The 20,862-nt window shown below is 43.8% G+C and overlaps 1 protein-coding gene and 1 long non-coding RNA gene across 2 annotated transcripts in view; one reads left to right on the plus strand and one right to left on the minus strand.

The window, feature by feature from the left end:
• The window catches only part of LOC307013758, a 37,668-nt gene that overhangs the window by 9,774 nt on the left and 7,032 nt on the right, over positions 1-20,862 (plus strand). The gene's annotated exons all lie outside the window — the stretch shown is intronic.
• LOC307013989 (uncharacterized protein) lies at positions 2,632-19,850 on the minus strand. The gene is made up of 4 exons (XM_079641646.1): positions 19,712-19,850; positions 4,680-4,838; positions 3,913-4,008; positions 2,632-3,622 (listed from the first exon to the last, which is right to left on the minus strand). Exons 2-4 carry the CDS (start codon positions 4,710-4,712, stop codon positions 3,308-3,310), a joined length of 444 nt encoding a protein of 147 aa, XP_079497772.1. The 5' UTR covers positions 4,713-4,838; positions 19,712-19,850; the 3' UTR covers positions 2,632-3,307.

The following is a 20,862-nucleotide window of genomic DNA, read 5'->3' on the forward strand; positions in this document are numbered from 1 at the left end:
CCGGGAACGGTGGAGGCGTTACGCACGGCCGGAGTTATCTCAGCCAATGACAGCTCTGCATGCATTCCTTGGATATTATTTTAGTAACTGCTTGAACGGCAACGCGATGTTTACAGTGAGAACAGCTGTGAGGTCCGTGCAGAAAGCAGAGCAGTGTGTATAATATATATCACTCAGTATAACAGGCCTACTCTCTTTATTTGCTTTAGCTTAGTAGATATCTACAAAAAAAGAGTCGATATTTTTCTAAGACCATTTAGTGCTTCACATAATAAAATACACAACGGCTGTAGCCTGATTATGCTTTGGGAGGTGTGTGTGTGTGTGTGTGTGTGTGTGTGTGTGTGTGTGTGTGTGTGTGTGTGTGTGTACAGACGGGTTGGTTTGGTGTCATATGCTTACTTTTAATACTTGTACAACTTTTGGCCCGTAATTTCAATTCCCCATTTCAGCGACCAGAGGGGGGGATATATTCAGTCTCTGATTGTGTTACGTTATTATGAGAGTGCTCTCATACTTGTTTGATTATGAAATTGTATATATTTATATAAATATATGTGTGTGTATATTTCCGCATCTGTAGCCTGTTATTGTCTCATTATACCGCACTGTCAATGAATTAAAAGTAAATATATATAAGTCATCATGAACACATCTGTCCATTAGACAGAGTGCTGCTGTGCCTCCTGTCATCATTAATGGACGTCTCTTTAAAATGACCGCTCAGAGGAGAGGAGTTCTCATTTCTCTAACCACCTGCTGCTTCCACTCCTCTGTCCTCCGCTCGCGATCTCCTGTGGGCGGCACCAACACTGTAAAAAAAAAAAAAAGTTAGGACAAATCAAAATTTCAAGGTAACAGTTGCACAAGATTTGTAAGTTTTTAGGCCAACTAACATTTCTAAGTTTCTCTTTTCAATTGAGTCAACTAATTATATTTTGTCGAGACAACTCATTCAAATTTTGTACAACTTCAAGTTTGGAGTTCTGCATACTAAACATTTCAAATAAGTAAAGGTTGTGCTAACTTATTATCTTTGGTTTGGAAAATGTATCTTTCATACGTTTAAAAACTTCTAACTTTGAGTTCCACATACAAAGAATTAGGGATGCACCGAATATTCGGCCGCCGAAAATTATCGGCCGAAAAGGTTTTAGCACCGAAAAAATACCACCGAAGTTCAGAGAACAGGGTTATGTTGGTAAGCTAACGTGTTGTTGTGATGACGTAATCAAAACGCGGCGACAAGCACGGCGCGTGACCATGCTCGCGGCTGGCTCACAGCCAACATGTCTGCCGCTTGGAGATATTTAAAAATATCAGAGAAAGAGGCACGGATTGCGATTTGTAAAACGTGTTCATCTGACATTTCTCGAGGGGGTGTAACTGCAAAGACTTTCACCACTTCGGGATTACTCCACCACTTGAAATCAAAACACCCGGACAAATATGCGGAGTAAGATCAAATCACAAGCACTGACAGCGAGAGACTGTTCAGCGCTGCCTCTCATGTGCTTGATGAGAAGAGGAACAGACTTATGGCTGATAAAGCAGAGAAGCTAATGTTCATTAAAAAGAACCTCCCACTTTTTCTTAATAAGTAGACAAGGCTGGCTTATCATAAGCTTATCTAGTTCTACATGTCTACTCTATACCCACTTTCCTGAACAATTTTCATTGTGAGTTATAATTCACCATCTCAGGTTATCATTAGGGGGAAATGACAGCAGCACAGTGTTCAATATATTGTACTTTCGGTATCTAAATGATACAATGTTGTTTACATTGCTCATGAGGACAGACCACCTTATTTGCAGATTCTTGAAATTGTAATTTAATTTGTAATTGATTGTGGATTTTGTATCCAGTTTTCAGTTTATGTATCTTTATACAATGTTTACTACTTTGCTTATGAGGACAGACAGCCTTATTTACAGATTCTTGAAATTCAATTGTAATTTCATTTGTAAATAGTTACATTCATGTGGATTTATCCAGTTTGCACATTTGTATGCATGCACTTATAGGTGCATTTGTTGTTGTTGAAGGCCTGGCTGTTACAGTCTTTATTTACACTAGTTTGTTGTAGGCCTACTGGCCTAGATGTTTATGCAGTTTTAAAGCACCTTGGCTTTGTTTTGAATACACTTTGTTGTAGTTATCCTACAGAGAAAAGAAAATGCACTTGACTTGGAATTAATGTACTGTATGCATTCAAAAGTGCTGAATAAAGGTTTTATGGACCCATAATAGTGATTATTATTTAAGTTAAGTTTTGCCATAATCATGTCTTTTTCCATAATCAGGTAGCTGAACCACATTGGTAAAAAATGTATACATTATATATATATATATATATATATATATATATATATATATTTCTATTAATCATTTTCGGCCAACTGTTTCCTATTTTCGGTATCGGTTTCGGCCAAGAATTTCCCATTCGGTGCACCCCTACCAAGAATTCCATTAAGTGAAAGTTGTGCCAAGTTATTATTTTTGGTCTAGAAAATGTACCTTTCATATGTAAAGAAACTTCTTATTTTGAGTACTACATACTAACAATTCCATTAAGTGAAAGTTGTGCAAAGTCAATATTTTTGTTTCAGAAAATGTATCAAACATATACAAAGTTCAGATTTTTATTACAAACTTCTGTTATAAAAATACTGTAAAAAACAAAGATTTCCAATGATACTGAATATGTTTAACAACATTGAAAATACACCATCACTAAAAGTCTTCCATAAGGCTAGGGTTCCATAAAAATGTGCAAACCACCCTTTGAATAAACCTGCTGTCAAAACAATAGCAGCTATGGAATAACAAATGGCAAAGTTATATGCCAAAGTTAGTGTTTAATAACTAAAACGAACAATCTGTAAAACGGTATGTAAACAGCCAGTGATTTCTCCCAACACAACTCTGAGGGACCACACCATTTCCAACTCTTCCACTACTCATATGGCTCTTTATACAAAAAAAACAGCTGCAAGACAACAATTGTGGCAGAAACTAGTCCTTGCAATATTACAACAACGAGTATGCAAGCCAGCTTGAGAAAAATGTGAAATAATGTTCGAGAAAAAAGGTGCTTGTGCCCTAAGAGTGAGAACATGTCTTTGGAAATGTAGCAAGATGTTCATGTCACTAATTAACATTTTATCTGTAAAGATAAAGAACTTGCGGTAGTTGGGTTAGTTTGGTTTTGGGAACTGAATGTTCAAGTCACAAACAGCGGTGAAAGCAGGAAAATGATATGGGGACATCTTGTGAATCAGTTTTTGAATTTGCCAATGCTCACTTAGATTAAGAACTTTGTTTTCAAACTCCTGACCCGCTGTGAGCAATTGGTGGAAAGTCCCATGAAGATGTGCTGAACAGTCTCAAAAGTGTACTTGTGTTCTTTTGGAAACTCAATGTTCAGGGCATAGAGTAGACCAAAAAGGTAGACAAATGCAGTTGGGATGTCTGGCAGATCCGAGAGTAGAATTGTCTCTTCCAAAACAACAGCAATACTGTGGACCATTTGAGACGGGGTAGGTCCACCATCATCTACTATAACAGTGAGGACTCCCATCTTTACACCAGCAGTCTGCTTTTCTTCCGGATCAGTGTCCTGCATGTAGAAAGCAGATAAGCAATTATTATTTACCAAATAAGGATATTATATAACTGCAAATAAAACACTGGTTTGATTGCTCAGCAATGACACAATAATTACTGTTAAAATGTTAACTATTGTACAACTAGTTCACTAGTAGTTATGTAGCAGGTCTAGTATTTATCCTGAGAATCGGGCTTCATCTTCAAAACAGTTTTATCTATGATTATAGGAAAACTTAATAACTGCACTTGTATGACATTAAACGTAGACTTATGATTAATGGACAACCATACTGTACACACCAGGCATTTCAGGAAGAGCTTCTGTGCACTGTCACGGACAAATAAGGGCAGACCTTCCAGACACATTCTCATTCGTTGCTGTGCAATGTCAGATGTCTTTAAATCAGAAAAAAAGAGCATTAGGATTTATGGTTAAAATGAGTGATTAAAGGGTCATTTCAGAATCTCAGAAGTCAGGATCCATTTGTGATTTATTTAAAATGGCAAGTCTTCTCTGAACAAAATAACTTTGCAATAGTTGTTTGAACCTGATGGAAGAGAGATTGAATTATTAAACAGGACTTATGTAAACTTTGTTGACGAGGTAAAAGTGAAGTAAGTACCAAAATATGATGCTTTTACAAGATAGGACACCCCTTTTAGATATAAATGGATTTTAACCTTTTTAATAACTTTCACATCTATTCTTGAGTTACGAGAAGTGCATTTTTGAGGCAACAGAAAACTTCACATTTGACATTCAAAATCAAAGATTTTTCGAGTAATTTGTCTCAAAATGTGTCTGGTGAAATGTTCTAATTATGTGATACTGCATTTTGGGTTATAAAAAAGGTGTAAACTGTAGTCATCCAGATTAAAACAAATAAATGCTTTAAATAATTAATTTTGTGTCTAATGCACCTATATAAAATATAAGTTTCACTCTTCAAATAGAATTACTGAAATTATTCAACTTTTCCACGATATTCTAATTTATTGAGATGCACCTGTTTATTCTCTTTAAGAATATTGTAAATGATCATTACGACATTAAAGACAAAAGCTACCTGTTCATTAAGAGAATCCAATATGTTTTCCATCCCTTGTCCGAAGGCTCCTTTCCTGGCTCTATGCAGCTTTATCAGTCGAGGACAGTGTTCATCCAAGGCTGCTGTAAATGTCCCAAACAGGTCCTTGGTGGCTATTCGAAGGAACTCATAGCAAATCTGTGGTACACAAAAATAGCATAAAGACAAAGCATTAATACAATGAATGACAATTTGTAGTCCTTTCAGAAGTACTGTAGAAGCCAATTATATTGATGTTGGCATTTCAGTTTATTTTGTTTGGATTAAGGGTAATGTACTATTTTGAAAAACTGGTACTGTACAACTCAAGAGAATAAAAGTCAAACTAAACTGTAATATCTGCGTAAGATCACTCCCACAACTCACCTGTGAATAATGGAAATGGCCACTACAATTACTTTATATTGTTAGTCACTGTATCTTAAAAAAAAACTTAATCCATTTAGAATTCGCATGTGTAATTTGAAAAGTTTTGCCAAAAAGACCTCAAACATTTGTTGTCATAATAGTACTGTTAACTATCACTTACACATCAGCACTCTGAATAATTCACTGGATGACACTAAAAAGCACTAAAACAGACAATAAATAATATTTCAAAGGAAATCTGTCTTGCCTGTTCTTGAAGAAAGAGAGCAGGCCATCTCTCCTGGATCTCCATCACCATCGCTTGAACCTCAACAACTTCCTTTCTTCTTAGGGAGAATATGAGGTCCATCTTGCTTCGTATGAGGTCCATGTCTTTGCTTCTCTTCTTCATTTCAGTCACCAGTATACCTCTGTGCTCCTCAAGTGAATCATCATTGTAATTGTCTGGATGATCAGGCACATGATTCACTTCACCTCTTTTGGCTTTGGTCAAAGTAAATCCACCATCAGCATCCTCATCCCTTCCCCTTTTACGGTTCACGCTGACCTCATTACATCCCGCCTGCCGCAGCTTAGAGCGGTAATTACCAAGTTTGAACTTGATGCTCGTTGTCCACCCTTGATGTCCTGTTCCACTACCGGGCTCTTTCAGGCAAGGATATTTTCTGACGAGCTCAGAAGAAACTGTCTCTCTCTGATATTTATCACGGTACGCTTTCAAAGCAAACATTGCTTGTGCAAGCTTGTCTAAAATGTCCATTTTCATGTCTCTTGTTACACTAAGAGCTTTTCCTGTTTTTTCAAATGTCTCATTGCCCTGACGGAGCTTTAACTCTACGTCATATGCGAAAGACGGGATGGGAAATGGAGAAGGCCATTCCGAGACGCAGATAGCAGTCAAAATAATTGAAGATGAGCTGTGCGAAGAGGCTGAGGAACTGAGACTTTCTGTATCGAGCGAAGAGATGGAGGATGCTTGCGATGTCGTTGGTGATCCGGCTTCATGCCAACAGATATGCAGGACACCTCTTTCGGCAGGCAATTCTGCAATGTTCATTAAGTTGCAAAGTCCATTGTTGAACTGTGGATCTTCATACTGTATGGAGAAATCACCTTTCAGTCCAAGTTTTTCCCGTAGTTGAGTTTGCAGATCCTCGAAAGATTCAGGGACCTCTGTCAGCTGAACTGAGGTTACCTACTGTAACCCCAGCTTCTATGAGTAAATGGCGCAGCCCTCTAAGGCTATCGCTATTGGGTAATCCCCCTGCGCCCCCGCGCAGCACTGAAACACTTGTAGTCCATGCCCACCCGCAAGGTGGGCCCCACCCTCGGGCATCCTTCCGGTATAAATAGGAAGGTGGCCCGGCAATCTGCTCCCATACAACATAACTTTTCTTCAGCTATTCTTAGAGCCAGTGGAGCCCCGCACTTAGAGGGCTGCGCCATTTAATCATAGAAGCTGGGGTTACAGTAGGTAACCTCAGTTCTATTTCGTATATGGCTTCGCCCTCTAAGGCTATCGCTATTGGGTTAAGGGCGAAGCATGATGTAGTCTGCGCCCCACTGGGTCCGCCCGGCACTAGAAGCACAGACATACCTGCTCAATAACACCCCCCTGCCTGATGTGCCATGCGTAATGGCTCATCACCGTACCTGGAACATAGCAAAACATGCCTATCTTCCCGACGGGGTGAAGGCTGGGAACAATACATACCGGCCGCTGTGAGAAAGTAGAGACGAAAGTCCCACCTCGTCCTGCAATCGTAGTGGGGGAACAGCAGCTCTCTGCGTGCAGACAGGCAGGAGAGCGCACAGCTGGATCCCTGACGTCACTCACTCTGACCAGGCACTCCGTACAAAGTGTGTTAGAGGAAAAAGGAATATCCCTCCTATAAGAGGGGAAATGGGCCGCTCTCTGCGTGCCAAAAGGCAGGAGAGAGGCGCACAGCTGGCTCCCTGACATCACTTACCCCGACAGGACACCCAGTACAGGGTGTGTCAGAGAGGAATGGGAGACATCCCTCAAATAAAAATGAATAAATGAACAGGGGGAAGACCAAGATGCAGCCGTGCATGGCGCCAGGCCGCCGTGCGCGCCACATAGCAGGACAGCGCGCACCGGACAGAGGAGATGAGATGTGGCCCGGCAATCTTCTCCCTCTTTTCTTCAGCAACCGGAAAGGAATTCAAGTCATGAGCAACAATTGTGTCCGTGATTGTCCCTCATGTAAAACGGGGTACATCATGAGCTATGACCTACACGCGATATGCGAATCCTGTCTGGGGCCAGAGCACGCGTACGCGGCTCTCAACCAGCAGGTCGCGTGTTCGCATTTGCCCGTCTCCCATCAGCCGACAGGCAGTGAAGAGCGGACGCTCTAGCGGCCGCAGCTGAGGAGGACGACTGGCCCGTCCAGGAGCACAGGGACGACAGCCTGTTTCTGGAGCCGAGTGCTGGGCAGGAGTCGGACGACTCCCCCCTCTCCCCCGGACGGGGGAGACGGGGTCGGAGCGAGGTACGGGTGTCACGGCCGAGCACGCGGTCCCCTTCTCCGTTGCCACGGCACTGTCGGCGTTGGGGGGCATCATGCTGGAGCTGCCGGAAATCATCGGTAAGGCGGCAGCCTGCAAGGGTCTCCTCGTTCCCCTAGGACGGGAAAGGGTAGCTCTTGATGACATGGCCGGAGTTTTTTCCCGGGTTCAGACGGGCAGGAGTGACCGGATCTGGCCGCGCTTCCCAGCCATTAGGAGGTACCAGGAGGGGGCTGCGGCGAACCCGAGGACCCTGAGGGCTCCGGTGGCCACCTTTGTTCCCTTCACTAAGGTTGAGGGATTCACTGACGAGGGTTTCGCAACCACCCCCGCTCTGGAGCCGAGCTTGACAGCGTTCTTTGGGGTTAAGCAGGCCAACTTGGTCGCCAGACGGCGCCCTGTGTTGGCCTCCCCCAAGGACCAGTATGTTGCCCGCCAGGCTGACCGGGCGCACCAGTGTGCGGTTCAGGCATCTGCGGCGGCGAATAACATCGCGTTGCTGGCAAACTCGGTGGTTACGCTGGTGGAGCGGTCCACCACCGTTGCTCCAGAGGAGGCGGAGGAGATCGGCAAGGCGGCCAGCACGGCGCTCACGCTGTGCGCGTCCGTGGCTGTCTCCCAGGCGAGGATTGAAGCGTGGATGACGCAGATCCAGCACCACCTCTGGCTGCAACAGGCGGCTGTTACAGAGCCGGCCAGGAAGGTCTTGCTGGACGCTCCGATCAGCTCGGACGGGCTGTTCGGACCCCAGTTTTTGGCCATGGTAGAGTCCATGAAAGCGGCAGCGGAGCAGGCGGATGATATCCGCCAGCACGTTGGCTGGCTCCAGCCTGCGGCGAAGCCGCAGCGGCACCAGCGGCAGCAGCAGCAGCAGCGGCCAACCCGGCCACAGCGGCAGGCAGAGAGACAGCCGAGGCGGCAGACTCGCCCGTCGGCGGCAGCAGGGGCACCGTCCCGCGCCTCCGCCCCCCCACCAGTGGAGACGGGGGGTCAGAAGGGAGTGAGGTACTCCCGTTCGTTGTCTGCTCCACGAGAGCCACCGAGGAAGCAGAGCCGGCCCTGACGGTTTGGGGGGGGAGTGTGAAGGAAATAAAAGAAGCTTAATTTCCAACCTTTTGTCATCAGTTTCAAATGTGTTTCACATATCCCCCAATCTGGGTGAACCAGCTGCCTATGACCTATCGGTTAATAGCCAGCAGGGTTCGTTACAAAAGCCTGCACATTTTAATCTTTCGGTTAATAAGTTACAGAGCGCAGTAACTACGCCAGCTGCCTCCAATCTGTTGATTAGTAGGGTCATTCTATGAAAACGTGCCATTTTGTGTCCCTGACACAAAAACTACCCCATTAAGCTGTATAAAAGCTGTATTAACATCAGAAAATAAACAAATGTAGTTGTTATTATATGTTAAACAAATAAAGTTCATTAAAAAAATTCATACATTTATATATTTTTTTATTTTAAAGATTTTTGTATTGTATATCTGTTAAATATGGTCAAAATGTCTTGTCCCTCGGTAAAACTTTTACATTACAACTGGCTTTTTAAGAGGATAAAACCAAATTATCTTAAAAAAACTTTTATATATGAAAAGCCTCAATTGTTAGTTAACCTATGACGCATGTATTTTATTCTTCACTTTTTTGAAATATTGAAAAAAATTCAATTTTATAACTGTCCCTACGTTTTACGTCAAATGCGTTACTTTGAATAAACACGCCCCCTTGAGGGGCAATGAGCATCCCAGAAGTGACATCATTTTCAGGAAGTGACATCATATGCCTTTTCTCAAGACTGACAAACAGACAAGTAAGTGCTCCTATTTTTTTAATGAATTTTCAATGAGTTGTGTTTAGTTTGACTGAAGGGGACGGTCATAGTGTGTCAACCCGCGTTACCATAATATCATGTATTAAAAAGTTAAACACTTTAAATTAAAATGTACATATAAAAATGCATTTTAGCCTCTTTAGAATGCACACCATGTGGTGTCATTGTGTGAACCACATGGCAAGTAATGGCTGCCAAAAACTTATTTTGTCAAACCTGTTACTGTCAAACCTGTTACTATTAACCCTTTCCCTGCCATGTTCCAATATTTATTCTGTGTCCAAAACCAGAATTATTAATACAATACATAATTATTACCTCCGCCCAGGAGGTTATGTGATCGCCTGATTTCTGTGTTTGTGTGTTTGTTTTGTGGAGTTGTTGGAAATGACAAAAGGAATAAGTGATTCAATTTTGGTGGTCATCTGAATCAGCGTGTAGATGTTATGGCGTGTAGATGTTATGGCATCAGTGACATGGTCATGGCGGAGGTTTGCGCTCTCTGAGTGCTTCTAGTTATTATTAATGTTATTTATATGATATAATATGAAATTACTTATTTTGAACAAGAAAGGTGATTTAATATGCATTTGTATTTTACATGCTTTTGTTAGGATGCCTCTATCTCCAGCAGAAAAACAGCGCCGATACAGGCAGCGTAGGGATGCTGATCCTGAGGAAAGAAAAAGTCATTTAGAAAAAGAGAAGGATAGATCGAGGAGGGACAAGGCTGCCGGCAAAAGGCCATCTATTAGGGAACTCGATGAAAGGGAGAGGAAATCCAAGCAGAACTACTGGAGAGAAGCACAGGCAAGATCCAGAAGAGCCAAGGCACAACATACAACTACCTTAGAGCAGTGCATGACCCCTCCCCTAAGTCCAGAGCCAGAGCCAGCTCCAGGGCCCTCAAGGTTAGAGTTCAAGGACAGAGGTTATGGCTTACTACCTGAAGTGAATGACAGAAAGAAAGAAAGAAAGTATGTGTGAGTGAGACAGAGAGAGTGAGCGTGTGTGAGTGTGAGACAGAGAGAGTGAGCGAGAGAAAGATAGATTGGATACATAGATGACAATTAGAAATATTATTTAATCAGCAATTCATTGTGTTGCAGGCAACGTCGTGTGGGGCAATTAAGATCAAAGAAGGAGAGAAAAAGCCTCCGACTTGAACTTGAGGAAGTGAAGGAAAAGTTGGTAGAAGAAAGAAAAAAGACAGAGAAGTACAAGAAAAGGTTTTTTCGTCTGAAGAATGAAGCCGCTTCCCCATCTTCTACAGCCAAGCACCACCTGAGAACCCCATCTGAGCGGTCAGACGCACGGAGAACACTCAAATTTCACACAGCACTTTTGAGGGACTTAAAGAATAGATATAAAGAGTCACACGGTGAAAGAGAGCGACAGGTTATCTCCCAACTGCTCTCTGGGAAAATAATAAAAAAATACCGCCTCCAAAAATATGCACAAAGAGCCACTGGGTTCCCGAGGAGAAGATGGAAGACTTTAGAAGTAAATCCACTTACCTTCACCCTTAAAGATAAGAACCGCATCCCAAACGCATTCAAATCCAAAATTAGAGAGTTCTATGTCAGAGATGATGTCAGTCGCGTGACGACTGGAAAAAAACAGACAATGACTCGACACGGTGTTAAGAAACAAAAGAGGTTACTTGTTGATTCACTTCAAAATCTTCACAAGAAGTTTGAATCTGAAAACCCACACAGGGCCTTGTCCTACGCTCTCTTTTGCAGACTCCGTCCCTTTTGGGTTATACACCCAACCATGCAGGACCGAGATACCTGCATGTGTAAAGTCCACGAGAATCTTGGCTTTGTTGTCGACAGGCTGAAGCAACTAAATTTGTTGACGCACACAAATCTTGATAGGCTCACAGAGGAGGTCACTTGCAGCACTGACAGTAAGGAGTGTATGTATGGAGAGTGTTCTTCATGTAACCAGAAAAGCTTCCCACTGGCTGCTGATTATGACCCCTCAGACCGTGTTACATACACAGAGTGGGGGATGGTAGAGAAAGAGATGACCAGGCCACAAGAAAAGGAGGCCGTGTCATGCAAAGTGACAATCAAAAAACAAATTGAAAGCTCCTTACTGGATCTCATTGACCACTTCACCCTACTGCTTCACAAGTTCAAGAGGCACATATTCAACATTAAGCAGCAGTTCTCATTCTCCAGAGAACTGAAGAAAAGTCTATCCTCACAGGAATGCATTATCCATGTGGACTTTTCAGAGAATTATGTGTGCAAAATGGGCAGAGATCCAATCTGTGCATTTCTCGCACCAACAGGCGACCATGCATACCGGTGTGCTGTATGTTGGTGGACATGAAAGCCCTGTCTGCTTCTGTACCATCTCAGAATGCAAGTACAAAGGTCCACCAGCAATCTGGGAGCATTTAGACCCAGTATTAAACTTCATTCAGGCCAATTATCCAACCGTGTCTGTGGCCCACTTCTTCAGTGATGGGCCATGTACACAGTACAGGCAAAAGGGAAACTTCTTTTTGTTCTGTACAGAGCTGTACAGGAGAGGTTTCATGAGTAGTTCATGGAATTTTTTTGAGGCCAGCCATGGAAAGGGAGCCCCTGATGGCGTGGGGGGAGTGTTAAAGAGACTGGCAGATCAGCTTGTGTGTCATGGGCGTGACATACTTTATCGTGCTTTGATCACAACAGGCACCACAGTGAAGCTCTTTTACGTGGAGGCTGAGAGAGTTGAGGAAGCTCACTCTCTCATGCCAGAGAACATTCCACCGGTCCCAGGGACCATGAGAATTCACCAGGTGGTCACCAACCAAAAAGGCCACTTGATCACCAGGGATGCAAGTTGCATGTGTATCACACATAAAAACATGTCCTGTAATTGTTACAATGCTCGGCAGTTCATCTTCCCCACTCTGTCGAGGGGATGCCAGATTATCCAGGCTGAGGAACCTGGACCCTCAAACCCTCAACCAGTCATCTCTGAGAGGCCCCAAAAAGAGCCACACAAAGGAACCCAGGACATTGACTGGAGTCAAAATGACATGGTTGGAAGCTGGTGCGTCATTACATATGATCAAGAGCGTACCCTGGAATCATTTTGGCAAAAGATGAAGCCAATGTACAAGTGAAGTGCATGCACCATGCAGGTCTGGGAAAAAACAGGTTTTACTGGCCCACCCGCGACGATCAAATTTGGTACCTACTGGATGATATTGTGAGGCTCATTCCTGCACCCCAGAACGTCACATGTCGGCATGTCGAAATTCAGAAAGACATCTGGGCAGAACTAACTAAGTCTAATTAAATCATTACTTATGTGTGTATTTACCTGTTATGATCCTGTGTTTCTTCCTGTTTGTTAAGTTTGATGTTATCAGTTTGTTAAGTTTGTTGTTATCTGTTTTTCATCAGATATCCTGTTTATTTACCTGTTATTGTTCCTGTGTTACTTCTTATTTGCAGCTATTTGCTTAAGGAGAGGCTGCTCTGCTGTTTTTCGTCAGATATTCCTGAGATGAAATGTTATCTACATGATCCTGTGATTAAATAACATTTTTTACATGTATGGATTCAATAATTTCCCCTGCCAAATCCACCTACATACAGTCTTAAAATAAGCACGTCTCCTGAAAAAATATTCTATTGTCAAACCTGTTACTCTTAGAATACTCTAAATATATAATAAATAAAAAAAGCCAAATATCTTATTTTAAGGTTAAGTAAAATATAACAATACTCCCCATTAGGAGGATTTTGGATAAGATTTTAAACATATTACCTTTTTCATGATTTTTCCTAAAAAATTACTTACAGTGGCTTGGCCAATATGCATTTGAGCATATCCATCCATGTAAAAAAAATATATTCCTTGTTATTTTCATTTATACACACTCTGAATGTGAACAGGGATGATGTATCTTTCATAATACACCAGATTTAAAATTTGAAATGTCACTTCAAATACTTTACAATACAATTTGGTGTTGGTAACGCGATTGACAAAACACATATTTGTATGTTGATTATTTTCAGAAAATAATTAAATAATAAGATAGAAAAATATGTGGTGCCATCTCAGGCTGACAGGTAAGAGTCTACTCAAACCAAACAAGTCCTTAAAGACAATAAAAGTAATACTTTGAAAATCTGATTTTCAGAATGGAAAATGGCACGTTTTCATAGAATGACCCAGTAGGCAGCGGGGTTCGCTGCGGAGGCCTGATGGTTATAACTTTTCGGTTATTAAACCACAGACCTCGCGGCATTCCTCTGTCCGAGATATGCCACCTACACACGGTCACAATAACCCCATGAGCGCCGTGGTAACGCCTCATGTGGATATTACTGCACACACCTCCACTCATCCTCTGAGCATGTACGCGCCCCCTCACAGCCCTTTCGCTCTAGGCCCACCTTGGGTTGCCTCACGGGCAGCGGCGGCGAGGGCTCTGGCGTGGCTCGTCATCATGACAACCACAACACATCTCGAGCATGTGCGCCCGCTCTCAGAGTGTTTCTCGGAGTGGCAGCGCGTGTGTCTGATGGACAGATGGATGAGCAGGCTGATCAGCAGAGGGTACACCCTGCAGTTCGCCTCCCCCCCCCCCACAGTTCAACGGGATACAGGAGACACGCCTGTCATCCCGGGAACAGTGTCGGGCGCTCCAAGCAGAGCTACGGGAACTCCTGTTGAAAGAGGCTATTTCCAGGGTTCCCCGAGGGGAAGAAAATCAGGGGTATTACTCCCGCTACTTTCTTATCCCGAAAAAAACGGGGGGAATGAGACCCATCCTCGACCTGTCAGCGTTCAACAAGGCAATAATGAAAAGGCCGTTTCACATGCTGACGGTCAAAAGGGTGCTCGTGTGTTCACCAGGGAGACTGGTTCACCTCTATAGACCTAAAGGATGCATACTTCCACGTACCCATCATCCCACTACACAGGAAATTCCTGCGGTTTTCATTCCAGGGAATATCGTACCAGTACAACCGTCTGCCGTTCGGTTATTCCCTGGCTCCTCGCACCTTTTCAAAGTGTGTAGAGACGGCATTGCAGCCGCTACACAGAGGAGGGATGAGAGTATTGTTTTACCTAGACGACCTGCTGCTGATGGCTCGCTCCAGGGAGGAAGTGGCTTTACAGACGGTACAGCTCATATCGCATCTGTCAAAGCTGGGTTTCATGATAAACTGGAAAAAGAGCTGTCCTCTTCCCTCCCAGAGTATTTTTTACCTGGGTGTGGAATTGAACTCAGCCCGCATGAGAGCGCGACCCTCACGGCAGAGAATGGAGACGCTGACAGCTCTCCGACGCGTCACACCCCGCAGCGTGGTGACAGCCCTCTCCGTGATGCGGCTGCTCGGCATGATGGCAGCCGACCACGGGGTGATTCCCCTGGGTCTCCTTCACATGAGAAGACTCCAGAGGTGGTTTATTCGCCTACGCATTGACCCCGTGCGACAGAGGAGGCGCATGGTGGTCATCCCTCTGTCCGTGGGTTCAGACTTAACCTATTGGAAAAGTCCCCACATCCTGTCAGAGGGTGTGGCCCTGGGCAGTTACGTCACACATCTCGGTGTTCACAGACGCATCTCTCTCAGGGTGGGGAGGAACGTGCATGTCGCGGGCAGTGGGGGGACAGTGGCCGACTCATATGTCCTTCCACATAAACGTGCTGGAATTGATCTCCGTACGGAGAGTAATTCAGCATTTTTGCCTCACTGTTGCAGAATCAACATGTATTGATTCCCATAGACAACAGAGCCGCGGCAGCCTACATCAATCGCCAGGGCGGGGTACGCTCAGCGCAGCTTCTGAACACAGCCAGACGGCTGTTGATCTGGGCGCGGGCGAACCTACTCTCCATCAGAGCACTTTATGTGCCCGGCGAGTTGAACAAAGGGGCAGACCTCATGTCCAGAGGAGGTCCTCGCCAGGAGGACTGGAGCCTACATCCCGAGCTGATCGCCCAGGTTTGGAGCCGGTTCGGGAGGGCGGAGGCGGATCTGTTCGCCGCACGCGGGAACGCGCAATGCGCCCTCTGGTTCTCCCTCTCAGCGCGGGACCTCCCCCCCGTGGGGGTGGACGCGTTCGCACATCGTCCATGGCCCAGGGGACTGCTGTACGCCTTCCCCCCAGTCCCGCTGATTCCCCGGTTTTCTGGACCGAGTGCAGGAGGAGGGGCTGTCAGTGATCCTGATTGCCCCGGAGCGCACGGGCGCTTCCTGGTTTCCATGCCTACAGCATACGCTGTCAGGCAGACCGTGGGAAATTCCGTGGCACGGGGACACTCTCTCGCAGGTGGAGGGAGCGATTTACAGTCACCCAGTGATAGGCCAGCGCCTATGGGCATGGCCCCTGAACGGGAACACTTAGAGGTTGGGTCTCTCTCAAGATGTTGTACGCACCATTCAAGGCGCCAGGGCCACGTCTACCAGAGCGACCTACACAGCCAAAGGGCAGCGTTCCAGCGCTGGTGTGTAGAAAGAAGCCTGGACCCCACTACGTGCCCCCTGCCTCACGTGCTATCATTCCTCCAGCTGTTGTTGGACAGGAATTTGGCTTTCAGCACAATCAAGGTATATGCGGCTGCCATATCATCTTGTCACGTGGGTTTCGGAGCCGGGACGTTGTTCAGTCACCCCCTGATGAAACGTTTTCTGCAAGGGGTACGAAGACTCAGACCGGTGTCACGCGCACTGGCGCCTCAGTGGGATCTGGCTTTGGTGTTACGAGCACTAAGCAAAGCCCCATTTGAACCGTTAGAGCAGGTTCCCCTTAAAATGTTATCAGCCAAAGTAGTACTGCTTTTGGCTCTAACATCAGCAAAAAGGGTGAGTGATTTATCCGCTCTCTCTGTGGGCCCGTCATGCCTCCGGATCCAAGGAGATGGCAGTTCGGCTGTGCTACAGCCTAACCCAGCCTTTATGCCAAAGGTCATCACAATCTCTTTTAGGTCAAGAGTGATCACCCTGGATGGGTTTTTTCCGCCTTCTCATAAATCGGAGGAAGAAGCCACATCTCATCTCCTCTGTCCGGTTCGCGCGCTGTCCTGCTATGTGGCGCGCACGGCGGCCTGGCGCCGTGCACGGCTGCATCTTGGTCTTCCCCCTGTTCATTTATTCATTTTTATTTGAGGGATGTCTCCCATTCCTCTCTGACACACCCTGTACTGGGTGTCCTGTCGGGGTAAGTGATGTCAGGGAGCCAGCTTAACCTTAACCCAATAGCGATAGCCTTAGAGGGCGAAGCCATATACGAAATAGAACTGAGGTTACCTACTGTAACCCCAGCTTCTATGAGTAAATGGCGCAGCTCTCTAAGTGCGGGGCCCCACTGGCTCTACGAATAGCTGAAGAAAAGTTATGTTGTATGGGAGCAGATTGCCGGGCCACCTTCCTATTTATACCGGAAGTAGGCCCGAGGGTGGGGCCCACCTTGCGGGTGGGCGTGGACTACAAGTGTTTCAGTGCTGCGCGGGGGTGCAGGGGGATTACCCAATAGCGATAGCCTTAGAGGGCGAAGCCATATACGAAATAGAACTTTCTGGATTAGTGTTGGATGTATGATGACACGCAGCAATAAAGCCTGTGAAGACAAAAAAAGAAACCCCAAGTTGTGAATGGGCTGGCAACTTAGCTACCATGATAAACAGAGCGCTACGTTACAACAGCACTAAGTTGATACATATGTTCAGAAGTCAAAAGAGAACCAATAAGACACCAATGTCACACACACACACCCATGTCACACACTCACCCACCCATGGGTGAGTGTGTGACACCATTTCACCATTATGTATTCTTCCAAAAACAATGTCGTCCAATATAAACAATGATTATCCACATCCATATTACATACCATCACTTTCAATGTAACAGGCACGACCTCGGGGTCACCATCAACTTTCCTCCTACTGGGTATACAGTCAGTGGATGGTAATCGTTCAAGACCTCTGGATCCAGGATCTCTGCATCAGTGTAGGCGCTCTCAATAACTTTGTAAGACCTGTAGTGTTCCATGTACCAAGAGGAGAGCTTCTTAGTTGCAAAGGACACGTTCTCAAAGGTGACCACAATGTACTGTATTTTGTAGAAATCTGGCAGACCACTGCATTGCCCAGCAGAAACAATCATTCCCGCTACATATTGGGTCCCATACAGATGAACATCTTTGGCAAGGGACACAGTGTCTTGTTGTGGATACTTTTTTTATCTCCACCCTTAATTTTTCCTCCAATGAGGATATGTTTACCTTGTCAACACTGCCAATGTACAGTTTTGGTTTGAACAGGTTTTTGCCATCAAGATAATACGCCATCATGTGTTGATGTTTAGAAGAGTGTAAGAAGAACATTTTTGGAAGTTGAAAACATCATGCACCACTTTCTTGAAGAAGCTATGCTTGGCCCCAAATCGCATAGTCCACAAGTCCACTAAAGGTTCAAAGCAACGTATGAGGTGAACATAATGCTCAATAAAGTGATGTTTTGGCAGAAACTTAAAGTCAGGAAATGTATCAAGTAGCAGCTTCCGATGGTCAGATATTTTACTCTCCAGTTAACACAGTATTTCCTCCGATATTGTGTTAGTGACAATGATTTCCACAATCTCTTCAAGGTCCATCAATATTTCCCACAAGGGCTCCTGTTCTGGAAAACGGCTCCCAATGAGATTTGGTAGTAATCTTAATAGACTCCAGTTTTCATGTCCATTGCCACTGATTCTTTGACTTCCAAAGCTTGCCTTTGTAATTTGGTGTGGCTTGTTGACTTTATCAGAATATTTATATGGAAACGCTTTAATGCGGCTATTCAGTCCATCGAATGTAATGAATCCTTTTTTAATCAAGTCTTTGAGACACAAACATAACTCTACTGGGATAACACCTTCAAAAAAGTCATGTAAAATGTCAGGTGGAAACCCAGTAACTGGATGGAAATAGGTCAAATGGTTACTTAGCACACATGCTTGTTTAACACCATTCACACTTTTATCACTTTATTTAAGCTCTTCCACGAAGGCGTTGTGCTGTTCTACTGTTCTCAACCTTGCCTCAGAAGTGGCTATTTTTGTTTCGGTTAAGACAACAAAATCTGCAGAAATATTCAACATTGAAAGATTCATGAAAGCCTGCTAGGCTGTGGGCCCCGAGATTATCTGCACAGACACAAAACACTGTTCCCTTTACAAACTTATCAAGAACTTCAACATACACCCCATTCCTCTCTAAAGACTGTATATCTTTGATCAGCGGATAAAGAAATGCATCGTAACCAAATAGTTTAACATCCACACTTTTTCCAAGAAGAGCCAGTTGAATCAAGGGTAGAGTGGAGCGGAACTTTGCTGATAAATTGAGCACAACCCAGTAGACGGCGTGATCTTATGAATTGTTCTAGATGTCCCCAAAGGATTACGTACCTCAAAATCATCAATATACAATCCAATAGAAATATGTGCCTCTTCTACCCCCAAAAGTTTGTTTACTTTGAAAAAGTGGCCGTCATGATATTGACCAGGTTTATTTTCGTTATTAAACACTAACTTTGCTGAAAAATCTGAATCCCTCAATAGGTTTTCTAAAACTTGACACATAAACGAAAGTATTTGTATGGGTTTTCTTGTAGGTAAATTCAGTTGGCTCAATTACACCGAAGTGCTCCTTAAAATATAGATTCCTCCTATAATCAGTAGAGAGTGCACCTTTTGCTTCAGTGGTTATATTTTGTGGATTTGTTTTGAATATTGCGTTGTTAATGTCTTGAACAACACAATCATCTACTTCAATACTATGTTTAGTTAAAACCTCTTTAGATAGTTTGAAAGGACTGATATTTAGAGAAGTGCAGAATATCATTAAGTTCGTCAACAATTTTCTGTCACGCACTTTTAGAAACATGCAATACACTTTGCATGCACAGAAAAAGCGATGCAATTTTATGTTCAAGAGTCTCTGTTTCTATATACTCTTCTGTGCCATTCTCACTTGAATCTTGACTTGCACAGCTGTGTATTATTATATAATATCTTGAGCTTCAAATGCCTCATTTTCAGAATGCAGTTTTAAACACGTCCTTATTTTGTCTGTGTTCCTGTGCTTTCTGCAACAATGTGAACCAAAGCTTTTACATTTGTTCGTTTTAAATCCACAGCTGAGGAAGGGGCACTTCACAGTCTGTTGTTTTTTTAAATGATTTCCAAGATGAGTGAAAAACCTCTTTTGAGTACACTTTTCTCTGAAGTCACATAGCTCACAAAAAAAGGTGCAGGTGTCTTGCCTTGATGCAGTGTTGCAGTGGGATCTGGTGAGGTTTGACCTCAATGCCCCATAGGTTCTGAAGGTGCAGACACAGTCGGTGTAGGCACAGGGCCAGTGATTTCCTCTTCCGTGCCGAAGTCGATGGTGCCTCAGTACACTCTCATGACTTGAGCTGACGAAATCACAATATTTGCATTTCATATGATATCTGTAATTAGAATTAAAGAGCCAAAATGGTCAATTTACCTTTCACAGTTTTTTGCTGCAATACATAGATATAGGGCTGCACGGTTTTGAAAAAAACTGACATTGCGTTTTTTTTCCCCCTGCGGTATACATTGCGTTTTTTTTTGTGAACAACTTTTTATCGTTGTTTTTTTTTTTTTGCCCTCACAAAAGGGATTTATACAGATACAAATTATATAGACAATACAAAAAGAAAAAGAAAAAAATATAGGGAATCCCTTTCCCATGCCACCCCGTCCCTCCCTCTTCCCACCCATCTTGCCATTTCACAGAAAATCCTACCTGATGTTTTTTAGCAACCGTCTGAGTTCATCTATATATTATTTATATTATAGCATAACAATTTATCCACATAACAATTTATCCACATAAGATACGTGTGTGTGTGTGTGTGTGTGTGTGTGTGTGTGTGTGTGTGTGTGTGTGTGTGTGTGTGTGTGTGTGTGTGTGTGTGTGTGTGTGTGTGTGTGTGTGTGTGTGTGTGTGTGTGTGTGTGTGGACAGACGGGTCTCAGTTGGTTTGGTGTCATATGCTTACTTTTAATACTTGTACAACTTTTGGCCCGTAATTTCAATTCCCCGTTTCAGCGACCAGAGAGAGGGGGGGATATATCCAGTCTCTGATTGTGTTACGTTATTATGAGAGTGCTCTCATACTTGTTTGATTCTGAAATTGTATATATTTATATAAATATATGTGTGTGTATATTTCCGCATCTGTAGCCTGTTATTGTCTCATTATACCGCACTGTCAATGAATTAAAAGTAAATATATATAAGTCATCATGAACACATATGTCCATTAGACATAACATTTATGAAACTGATTCAAATTAAGAAAACTTGCATTTCAGGACAGGATGTTAAGCACTCCTGAAAAAGATAGCATTACTCTGTTACACTTCCCTGAATAAAGGTTATTTAA

The sequence above is a fragment of the Notothenia rossii genome, assembly GCF_949606895.1.
Source record: "Notothenia rossii genome assembly, chromosome: 7".
NCBI classification, from domain to species: domain Eukaryota; kingdom Metazoa; phylum Chordata; class Actinopteri; order Perciformes; family Nototheniidae; genus Notothenia; species Notothenia rossii.

What these genes read in the sequence shown, in the direction of transcription:
- LOC307013989 (XM_079641646.1), bottom strand. Translation starts at nt 4,712, where the DNA reads ATGGAAAACATATTGGATTCTCTTAATGAACAG. An exon ending in TGGATTCTCTTAATGAACAG is followed by an intron (nt 4,009 to 4,679) that starts GTAGCTTTTGTC and finishes TCTGATTTAAAG; the next exon opens with ACATCTGACATTGCACAGCA. An exon ending in AGCTCTTCCTGAAATGCCTG is followed by an intron (nt 3,623 to 3,912) that starts GTGTGTACAGTA and finishes TTCTACATGCAG; the next exon opens with GACACTGATCCGGAAGAAAA.